The 12,091-nt window shown below is 39.6% G+C and overlaps 1 protein-coding gene across 4 annotated transcripts in view; it reads left to right on the forward strand.

The window, feature by feature from the left end:
• The window catches only part of PIGK (phosphatidylinositol glycan anchor biosynthesis class K), a 136,506-nt gene that overhangs the window by 33,643 nt on the left and 90,772 nt on the right, over positions 1-12,091 (forward strand). For all 4 annotated transcript variants that reach the window (XM_019531245.1, XM_019531247.1, XM_019531246.1 and 1 more), the window contains exon 9: positions 3,044-3,216. In XM_019531245.1, coding sequence (XP_019386790.1) covers positions 3,044-3,216 — 173 coding nt within the window. The remainder of the gene's footprint in view (positions 1-3,043; positions 3,217-12,091) is intronic.

Below are 12,091 nucleotides of genomic sequence, written 5' to 3' on the forward strand. Positions count from 1 at the left end.
TCTGATCGTAAAAGGCCAGCAGGTTGGTCTGACAGGACCTGCCACTGATGAACCCATGTTGGTTGCCCCTAAGCATGCAGTCCCCTACTGGCCCCTCCTGGATGTGTGCTAGCATAATTTTCTCGAACAGCTTGCCCATCTACTTAGTTGGTCTAATAAAATATATCACATCTACTCAAAGAACCTTGCCTGTCATGGAAAAATGGCATAAATATGCTTTATATATTAATAAATTTTTAAAGATTATAAAGTTGTGTTCTCTGGGGGTTAAGGACAGATGTTGATGGTTCTTTTGCTCAAAGACCCCATGATGGCAAGATGACCTCAGGAATTTAATTCATCAATGCCCTACAACCAGTCTTCCCTCTTTGATGCATGTTCTGTGAATTGGTCTTATAAAGTGGTCTACCTTGCTTTTGTTGTTGTGGCTGAAGTTAACTGTTCCATTTTTTTATACAGCTCTCTCATGCTGGGTGAGCTGTATTATGGTCAGGTCCAGGATACTGATCTGGGGAGAACAAAGATACCTTTCAGGAAAGTGGACACCTGTCTCCTTCAGAATTTTTCATGCTTTTAAAAAATAAATCTGGAACTCACAATATAATAGCACAGTGGCCAGAAGTATATCCTAGTTAACTGCACAGCTAAGCCAATGGGCTTGATTAATGAAGCCTGGTTTATTTAGTATGTGTCCTTGGAGAAGAAAAGGAGACCTTTTGTTAAACTTCTTTCAACATCTGATTGTATTATGGCAAACATCACAATTGTGTGTTTTTTCTCTTTTTTCCTCTTGTGTAGCCAGGCTGTCAACAAGGCCTTTTGAGAATTGAGAACAGCATTTTGGAGCAGATGCATCACAATGTGTGTCTTGATGAAGAAAGGTGACATTCTGGCATCTAATGTTTCAGACTGTACACCCAAAAATTAAATCTGTGAGCAGTTATTTCAGGCTTTTGTGAATACTGAGCAGAAACTCTGTGTAGGATCAGATGATGTTGCTGAATTCTTTGCATCTCTAGTTTTTTAAGGAGATTAAATTTCCCTGTCTTTTGTTTAGCAGCCATGTGATGGTGTGCTAACAAAGGAGACTAGAATAGTTGATGGTCCTGAAAGTGTGTTTTTTAAAACCTCTCAAACTTGCATTTTGAAACATTTGTAACTTGACCAAATACATGAGTTCCAGACTCCATGCAAATTAATACTGTGTAAAGAATCCACAGTGGAGTATGAAAAGCTTTATAACAGTCCCTTAAATTATTTTTTTAGATGTTCTGTGATTCTAGTTTAGAGAGAGATTTCACTGACCTTTGTTACCAAAAGTTGCTTGGGTCATTATTTAAAGGCAGCAAGTACCTGGAAGAATCCTTTCAGTGCCTTCTTGCCACTAAATAACTGTTTCTACCTGCACTTGCTGTATTTGCTTACAAATTTCTTGTGTCCTAGAAGAAGCAGCCATATCTACTGATTAGTGGTGGAAGGAGACCTGGGAATAAAGGTGTAAGAGTTACAGCAGATCAATCATTTAATCATTAGTGGTCACGGTAGGGCACTTGTTCTTTGAGTGTCCTCATTTTACAGTTAGAAGAATAAGTCTTAAAAAATTCTAAGGTCCTGGGCTGAAAAGTACTATATAGATCTAAATACTATTCAAGGTAATACATACATTAGTATACATATACATCACAAAAATATTGCTTCATGTCACATCCAGAACTCTGTGTGTGTAACTAGTATACATTTTTAGCATCCGTATATACTTCTTTCTCTGAATTACTGACTCCAGGGAAGAGCACTTCTGATCATGCACTTGGGTTACATTTGTGGTTCTCTGTGGTTTGGTTGGCATGTAGTTTGGATATCCTTTATGACCTTAGCACTGTTGTGTGTGTTTGTGATCAAATGAATTTTCAGGGACTGGGCATTAGCCCAGCATTCTTTGCCAGTAAAAGGGGAGAGGGAGAGAAAGAGAAGTTTGTAGAAACATCTTATATAAAATTCGATGATAACCTGGTGTAATATTTGGAACAGGAATGCAGAGCTGTTGAGATCAATTTAAGAAAGTCTGTGATGGTCCAGGAAATAAGGACCCTATCCATAATCTGAGACCCTAGTAACGTGATGATGGTTGTCCAGAAATAATGCATGTGTTCCTGTCCCTTTTGTGCTTCTGCTTTCACAAGCCACTAGGATCACATCTCTTGTATTATTTGTAAAATTGCTATTTTTTTAGCCACTTAAAATACTGAATTGAATTAGTCTTTTCCAACACCAGGCTTCAGTGGAATATTTTGTATATAGAATTTCTTGGGAACCAGTAAAACCTACATAAGCTTGTTATTGTTTAATGGCTTTTGTCTTTCATTAAGTATCAGTGATGCATATTGAAATTCTGTGTAGTGGTGGAACTGATCTGTGGATAGCCTGCTATGGGAACTGCAGGCACATCTACGGTAGCTAAAAATAGAGGGTCTTTCACATATCTAAATTACCCTTTAATATTTGCAATTTTTTTCATAGTTAATTTGAAGGCTGTTGAATGAAGTAAGTATTGGAAATGTGGCTTCTCTGGACTTCTTATCAAGAATCTAATGCATTTTATGGCCTTTTTGTTAGCTTTCAAAAGCTGAGCAAGTACTTATTTAGTCCTGCTTCATTCCCTTTGAACTTGAAGGACTCTCACCTCACTTTATTTTTCAGAAGTTATATAGCAACATAGCTGCATCTGTGTTCAGAGGCATATTTATTCTGATTAATGGTTTACATCCACCCAAGAGAGTTGCATGCAACTCATTTTTAATGTTAATTTGTCATTAGAGTTAATGGTAGTTACAGGACATCAGGAGGAGGAGGAGATTTTAAAATGCATAATTATTACAAAATAGAATTACAGTTAAATTGCTGTTTAATAGCTGCAGGAAAAAATTGCATGTAGTTGATATTAGTGAAATAGATGCTTGTCCATGACAATATTCTGGCAATTCTAGGGTTTAATTTATGTAGTCAGTCTGAGGGGAATGATACAAATATTTATTCTGTTTTCCAGTTTCGGGTTTGTCCTAAAAGCTTGTGCGTTTCTACACCTGGACACAGGACTGATCTTTTTCAGCGAGATCCTCAAAATGTTCTGATAACAGACTTCTTTGGTAGTGTACGAAAGGTGGAAATTACAACAGAAACTATTTCTCTGGATCCTAATTTGGTTATCTTGGAAAGCGGGTATGGCTTGATATTTTTTTTTCCCCCCTTGACCTCCCCTCCCCTCCTGCCCCAGGTATGGGGGCTTTGGTTCATTTGGCTTCTTGCAGTATATATCCAAGGTAGTAGTAAGAGGAGCCTTTATGTAATTTATCCTATAAAACAGTATGTACTCTCATTTTCTGTAGCGGGTATGCATTCTATAAATATATGGTGTGTCTTAAAGATTAACGCTTTGACTCTTCACATTGTCTAGAATGTGATGGGGTGGAGTGGGGTGGTGGTGTATGAGCCTTTTGCACTCCTGAGTCAAACTGCCTGGCCCTGGTACAAATTATTAGTGCCCCTTTGGAACCCTGATTTATAAACATCGGAGGGGAACAGAATTCCTTTCTGTTACGCCCATCCTTTCCCACCCATAGCCAACCCAAACGTCCCTACTCTCTCCAAATTTTGGGTGGAGTTGTGGGCCTGGACCCACTTCCATTTACTTCCTGTTGACAGAGGATCAAGTAAGCAGGTAGAATTCTCCCCCTGCTGTCAGTGGTTGGATGAAGGCCACTTCTCAGTACCACTAAAACAGTGGTTTTAGCAGACTGAGACATTTTATAACTAATAAATTACTCTTAGGTGAGATTATGACCATGGGTGTTTTCATAAAATTGGAATGGATTTTAGCATTGTCAGAAAAACTGAAAACAATGCTCCTACCAGTCTACACTAATTATATTGCATCTTCTTAGGGGTTTGTACATGCCACTGTCTTTGCCCTTTCTTACGCTGCAGTGGCATGACTGTTTGCATGAGTGGATTTTCTGGACTCTAAAAATATTTCTGGTGCATTAAAGTACAACTCCTTGGACATAGTTTAGTTTGGCTTCCCATGAATTAAAGCGTTGCATCCATCCATTCATTCTGTACAAACACAATGGCACTCAAAGACGTATAATGAGCCTTTTTGTCCACCAGATGGTGCTGCAGATTTTTGTAGTTTTACCCCTTTGAATTGCTTCCTCTTTCAAATTTTCATTTTTTTTTTTTCTTGTGGCATTTGCTGGCTCTCTGCTCCCACACCTGCATGGCAGAGCATGGATTGGGTGGGGGCCCTGGGCCAGGGGGGCAGTGCTGGACTGTTCCATTCTGCTGCAGTGCCAGCTGGGAACTGGGCTTAATTTGTTCAAAAACATAGTGTGTGCAAACACTGATGCGACGCTCCATAATAAACAACTTCAAATTTTATAAACCTGTTTAATTTAATGAGGATTAATCCCTGTGGTGTGTACAGGCACCCTTAAAGGCGAAAGTATGTTTGTTTCCATTTTTGAAGCTTAATTTCTCATTGAAAGTCTAGAAGATTCCCTATGTCTTCAATGAATTTGAAAGCTTTATTTTAAAATAAAAAATACTGGAAGTAACCACAGAAAGGCAGCTCTGAAATCAAGCTTTTTGAAGCTCTAAATTGCATGCTGTTTTAGAAGTATGATGTGTGTATGCATATTATTCAACATATAAAGATGATCTTTTTGCCGGGTAAATCAAAGTCAAATTGAGCCATCATTTTTGTCCTTTTGGAACAGGGCTTCCAGTTTTCAGTTTAAACTGAAAATTTGTGGCAATTAAAAAAAAAAAAATAGGTTTGTGAAAATTCTTGTGTATAAAATCTTAAGCACTTATTTAGTTCTTAGACAATTTCATACTGCATAATGATATAGGGTTGATAGTTAAGGTGACCAGTGTGCAAAATATGGGGATTTATAGGTGACTCCTTAACTAAAGAAATGAGAATTTTTTCAAATATGTGGCAAGTACTTGCAGGTATCACAGTATGACCAAAAGTAAAAGTGTCCATTTTTTTGTGTGTAAACCACATAATTTCACTTTCCTTCATGCAATTTCTTGTTTAATAGGCAGCATACATTTCTCGTATGCTGCCTATTAAACCTTGTATTGCAACTAGTAACCATTTTCTCTGTCATTTTAGCTCTGAGTCAAACTATTGATTAGCTTGCTATACACACAGAAAATTCTGCCAAGTTTTCTGTGGCTTCAGTCCTGTGAACATTTGTTCCTTCATGCTTTACTCATCTCAGTAATCCCATTGTTGGAATGGGCTAACTCATGTGAGTGAAGTTATTCATTTACAAGTTTTTGTAGGGTAGAATCTGTTGAGAAATTATTGAAATGGGTATAACTTCAGCATGGATTAGCCAGTGCACTGAGTTAGTTTTATTTTTGGTCTTCTGTTGCCATCTATTGGGAGCATGTACAAAATGACTGATTTGTATTGTATTTGGTTCTCTGTTACACCTTTTGCTAAAAGACCTTACAATATTATGTGATGCTTTCTTCCAGCAGGAAAAATGGAATGGAACTGTAACTGGTATACAAATATAAATATTTTTTTTCCACATGGTACATGCAAATGACTGTTTGCAGTATAGAACATGTTGAGCCACGTAGTTGAAAACATTTTTTTTATAGTATGAACAAAGGCTTGCATCTAGAAAGAAAAAAATACATCTTACAGTTCTAAATTTATTGTAATTTAATTTTCATTCTCTATTTGACTAAAGCCCTTCCTAAAATAATCCAGATGCTCCCTTGCTACCCATTCTCACATATCCATAAGGTAAGGATGTGCATGTGTGTGTTAACCCCTTTATGAGTTGTTTGGGTTAAGGAGGAGATGAGATTAGATGATTATAGTCAACCTGTCTGGCCTGAAAATTTATTTATTTCCTTTTGATCTGTAGAGGGGATTAAGGGATATGCCCCTATTAGCAGCTAGGTAAATTCTTCTTTAACTTACTTTGGGAATTCTCATATAGTGTTTAGACCTATAGCATGTACAAACATTTGCTCTTTCCAAGGACAAACTCTCTTGGTTATTCCCTGGTTATTTTTCTCCTGAAGTGGCCATTTTTATTGTGGCAGAAAAAGCCTGAACATCTGTACACACCTGACTTTTCCTGGGAGAACAGTGACCCTCCCAGGAGAGACTTAATGTTTGTATGAGGCTAGTTGCTGAAGCATACGAGAGAGATTTAAAAAAATAATTGTCAAGTGTCCATGGGTTGAGAATCACTACAGTCGAGATGGGGTGCCACCAGACTGTTTGAAAGGTAACACGAGATACGAGGAGGTCAGTGAGGCGTGAGGAGATAAATTGGTGAACCAAACAGATAAGTCAAGCTTGTCCCTGCCTGGACAATTCCCTGCACGGACTGCCCAGCCCTTGTGTAATATATAAATTAGATTTTGAAATTGGGTGCCACTCAATTCCCAACAGCTATGGAGGGCTGTCTTTAGTCTACTGGGGAATGCCTTGAGTCCAAAAAGGTTGATAACCATTAATCTAGTGTGTGCTGGTCCCACCTTGCCCCCCTTCTTCCCCCTTTGAGAAGAATCGGAAACATAAATGTTTTTGATGGAGAAAAGGACGTGAGCTATATGGAAAAACAATGCTGTATCTTGAAAAATCACCATCTTCAAAAGTAGCTGGCTGCACGGTTGGCAGCGCCCTTGTTCAGGACCAGTGGCATAAGGACAGGAGAATACTGATACGTTGACAGGGCACATTGTGTTCCCATGCTTACGTTTAAAAACAAAAACAGTGTTCATTACGGCACTCAGACACAATATGTCTTTTTAAAGAGTTCACAACCTCTTACTTTCTGTAAATCCAAGAGATGAAAAATGTATTATATAAGCTAGGGCACATCAGATCAATTTGCATTAATTTAATTCAGTAGTTTACCTTTCTTCCCCTCACAACAATCCCATTATTGACCGGAGTCTTTCGCAAAGGGAAAAAGAAGAATAGCAGTTTATTCTGCTGTGTTAGTAACATGGCTATTCCATCAGGGGTTATTCTGTTGCAGCTAATTGAGAATTTCTTGTGTAAGTGACAGAAAAATCAAACTTGTTGGCAGGTGGGGAGGGAAGGGGGTTGTTGCAGGGGGGGATGTCCTTTTTTGTTTTTTTTACATAAATATGGACAGAAGCCAGCAGTTGCACAGCTGCCATCTCGTGCTGTTGTGAGAAAAGGAAAATGTTAAGAGTCCAATAAATTAGTAATTTAATAAGGAGTTGCCTGGTAAGCCAAAGCAGTACAACAGCAGTTCTCAACTTGGGTGCCATCACATTCAAGAAAGTCATGGAGGAGCTCCCTAACTCTTTTTTAAGTGGGAGGGTAGGTAAGGAGGTGTGTGTGGGGGGGGGGGAAGGGGTTGTTAACCACTGTTACAACTCATTAACTGACCAGAGTGCTTGTGTTTCTGCCCCAGGTGTCCATTGCTCCTGTTGGAGTGCGGTATTTTCCCATGTCTCTTCTCAGTCCTTGACTCTGTACAAGGCATTGAAGCCTTTTTGCAAGATGCGACTCCTTTTCTGCCTCCAGTAGCGTAACAAGTTTTTCCTGCTGTAGTGATGTTGTAGCTGTGATGATCCAGAAATATGAGAGGGGTAGGAATTTGTTTGGATCATGTCTTTTATTAGACCACTGTATATTTATGAGATAATTTAGACAAGCATTTGGGTACAAGGTACTCTTCCTCAGGTTTGAGAGAATCAGACATAGCTTGAACTAAGTATCAGACAGAGTAATGGCTTCTGTGTAACTTCATATGTATTCAAAAACAGTCTGCTTAAGGAACGGGGAGAGTCTGTCAAATAGGAGCCAAGAACCAGTAACATAAGTAACTGGAAGATGAGAGAGGCAGTAGAAAGGATAAGCAGGTTAGGGTCCAGCAGAGTTCAGTGGGGAGGAACAAAAATGAGTAGAGGCCTGGAAACCAAGACTTATGAGGAAAGGTTGGAAGGATTAGGGTTGTTTTAATTTGGAGAAGTGAAGACTGAGGGTCAGGGGGAGGAGAGAAAATTTGATAACAGTCTTCAAATACAGGTTTCCCTCACTTTATTTTGTACATATGTTCCTGGAAAATGATGCATAACTTGAATTCACATAAAGGGAGCCCACTTTACAATGCAACAAATAGGGATACGTTCCAAGACCTCGACTGTACTGACCCCTAGACCTGTTTCTGCCATTTTTTACAAGACAATTTTGGTACTCACCAACAGCAGAGAGGGGTAGGAGATAAGGTAGCGGGATGCTTAGAAGCCATAATGAGGATGGCAGCTACAGAAACACGTGTTACAGACAATGAGCGAGGAGAACAGATGCACACAGGAGACTGTATTTTGGTGTGCATCACTCCCACAATGCACCGCACAAAGTAGCTGATTGCATAGGAGTAAATTTACCTTGCATATAATGAGTTCTTGATATAAAAAGGGTCATTGTATAAGAGCAAATTCACACATACAGAACCTGCATAAAGTGAGGGAAACCTACACCTGAAGGATGATTACAGGGAGGGTGATGATGAGCTTTTCTTTGTGGCTGTAGGGGGAAGGATAGAAGTATTGCCTTTAAACTTCAGCAGGGAAAATTTAGATTGGGAAGTAGGAAGAACTTTCTGAACATGAGAGTGGTCAAACATTGGAACAGGATGCCTAGAAAAGTTGTGGCATCTCCAGCCCTGGAAATTTTCAAGAGCAGAATAGACACTTGGCTGGGATGGTTTAATCAGGGGTAATCCTGCCTTGAGTAGTAGGCTGGCTGGATGACCTTGTGAGGTCCCTTTCAGTTCCACTTTTCCTATGATTCTGTTTAGTGTAAGAGCAAGACCATTCAAGAAGGAAGAGAGAGTCCTTATCATTTGTGGAGTGTAGAGAGATTAGCAGGGATCAGAAGTCATTGCAATTGATTTGCAGTGAGCCATAAAGTCAATGTCCGTGTTTAGTTCTTGATTGTTAGTGTTCAGTAACGTTATGGATTTTTCTTCCCAGGCCTGACTTTGTTTTTATAAATATTCCTTGAGCATGAGGATTGTGAGGTCAGGAAGGGAACGGTTGTTCTTTGGAAAGTCTCTTCCCTGTGTTCTTGTGTGTCTGCCCCTATATTTTTTTCTGTTGTTCATTCTGGAATGTGGTTTTTGTCTGGTCTCCCCCAAATAGTTTCCATGAGGGCATTTGGTGTAGTTGATGAGATTGTACCACAGTTTAGGGTAGACGTGTAGGATTGTGATGGCAGCATTGTGAGGGGTGTTGATTAGGGTTGCAGTGAAAATCTATTGACAGGTTTTGCATTTATTGTAAAGGCAGAGTTGTGTCCTGTTTGGTGTCTATTGATCAACTGGGAGTTTTTGCTAGAGTCTGTATGTTTAACTAATTCATACTGGTAAGAGCTATTATTTAATGCTGGGTATTCATGACAGGTAGTGAATAACAAAGATGCATCCATGTAATAAAACAAAATTACCTCTTGAGATCATACAGATGGCAGATTACTTGAGGTTTCTTCTCTCTGCTTTAACCTTGTTATTTTGTGGAATTTTGTCCTTTCATTACATGGCTGCTTAATTGTTAGTCTTATTTTAGAGACGCACGTGGACCCAGCGTAACTGCTACCAGATCAGAAGGGACAATTTTACCTTCAGCACCAGCCATGATATTTAGCAAAGCTCCTGAAATCTTCCCTGTCTTGGGCTGAGCCTTCTATGAAGAGAGAAATCAACAAAGCAAAAGAAAAAGCTTTCTCCCTATATTTGCATTGAAGTAGTAAATATTTGTGAGCAGAGCAAAGTTTTTCCTTTTTCGTCTTTTAAATCCCCATTTTCTCCTCTTAGAACATTTTCAGTCTGAGCCAAGCTAACTTCAAAGGCTTCCTTCTGTAGATGTCTTAGCCCTGACTGAACTTAGAGCTGCCAGTTTTGACAGAGAAACTGAAGGTCTTGGGATCCTGGGACCTCAGTTGCTTTTTTGTTTGAATCCCTTTAAAGTGAACTCAGAGGGAAATAAATACTAAGGGGAAGAAGAAATCCTGTATTTTGGAGATGGGGAATATGCAGTGTTTAAGATATCCAAACCTTTTCAGCTTCTCTTAAGCTCAGGTAAGAACTCTTGCCTAGCCAGTTTGAGTACTTCCTTTTTTCAAGAAGAGATATTTGAGAATGGGAAGTAACAGTCAACATTATGCATGGCCTTTTCATCTGTGAGCAGTAGCGGGAAGTAGATTCACAATATGGCAATGTAAAGGTATCTTGGCTTCATTACCTTGGATAATTAACCTTCCTAGTTTAAGCAACTGTTGATCCTCTGGATCATTATGTACATGTAAGAGGTCTATTCAGATGCCTGATTAATCCATTTGTGCTGACCAAGCCCAATTCAAGAGTGACACAGCTTGTTACAAGTTTCACAGATCCATATGTTGCCTGAGTTGGTCCAAGCTTACAGCCTGCTGCTTTTTTCTTTCTCACTTTTTCCATCCTCTGGATCAAAGCCACTTCATGTTGAGCTGCACCCAATGCCAGATGTTCCCTCCAGACTGGGCAGGATTCTGCACGCGTCTCCTAGCTTTATATGGTGATGTCAGACCACTTCATATAATTTTTGCACAGATCGTGGTATTGCCATAGAAGGTGACTTCACTTTACAGAGCCATCCTGAATCTTGTTATACAAAATATTCTTGGGGATACGGTCTCTTCCCAGTCTCCTGACATGGCTGATCTTTTGCAGCCTCCTGTTCTTGATAGTGGTTTCTAAGTGTGTCAGCACTGCATGCTCCAGTACCTCTATGTTTGGTATTCTGTCTTCCCACTTTATTTTCAGAATCTTATGCAGACATCTCATGTAGGCGCTGTTCAGTCTCTTGATGTGCCTAGCATATGTAGACTACATTTCTAAACCATAAAGCAGGGATGTCAGCACATGCGTGTCAGATTCACATTTTCAGTTTCTTAGTTTAACACTTGACTAAAATGAGTGATGGATACTCATATTAAAGTGGCTTAAATTCCTAAAAGTTAAATGTTAGACGACCAGTTGAATGGGCTATTCCTATTTAAAAAGGTACTTGGGATGTAGAGTAGGGAGGGATGTTCATGCTTTTCATGGAATAAGAAAACAAATGTAGGTAACTGAAGGTACGTTGTAGCATATGCCAATGGCAAATATTCTTGTACTTTAAAATTTTTTTTCATCTGTTTCCTATGCTTTTTCACTTCTTCATCTCCAAAATAAATATCCTGAAAGACTGGAGATATCACTGTATTCCTGCTTCTCTGAGAAGCACACTTTAGTCCTCCCTAGCATGACTGGATAGTTCAGGGCAGATATCGAACATTGATTGGCTGAGATGAGCCTGAGAGAGATTTTTGATTTAAAAAAAAAAAAAATCTTTATTCTACAAATATTAACACAAATAGTGAAAATGGAAAGATGTGTGCCCCTCTTAGGGGGCTGAGCACAAAACACTTTTTAGTAGCAAAAAACCCATGTCACTGGAGCTTCAAACCCTCTTCCTTGTGCTTCTCACAGGGCTACTCTCATAGGATCAGCTGTCTGTCTTCCCTCTTGCAGAAGGCCCCCTCAGTAGAAATTGGTCCAGATTTTGTTGCAAGGTGAAGTATCCAAATTCAAATGTGACACACATAGGGACCAGGAAGTGGAAATTTGGAAGGTATCATTGGAGCTGGCTCCTGCAAGCTGGTTTCAGCAACTTTTCAGAGTCACCATCATGGCCCGGCCCAGCAGCAAATTGACTAGGCAAATCATGCTTCCTTTGGCCATTCAGTATGGGATAGAGAAGATAGTTTTGGAGAAGTTCAAGTCTAGTGTGCCTAAGAAGTTGCTGAGGACAGTCCTGGAAGGCATGGAATCACCTTGTCCTTGCAGAAATGGCAGGCCACTAATGTTGTCAGGTCAAAGTGGGGACAGCATACCTGTGGCCAGGGACCCATGCAGCAGCCACCACTGGTAGCCTTCTATGATCAGATCACCAGATCATTAGATGCAGGGGTAGCAGTGGACATAGTCTTCCTGGACTT

This window comes from Crocodylus porosus, unplaced genomic scaffold (genome assembly GCF_001723895.1).
Source record: "Crocodylus porosus isolate Cpor-Errol unplaced genomic scaffold, CroPor_comp1, whole genome shotgun sequence".
Classification (NCBI taxonomy): Eukaryota; Metazoa; Chordata; order Crocodylia; family Crocodylidae; genus Crocodylus; species Crocodylus porosus.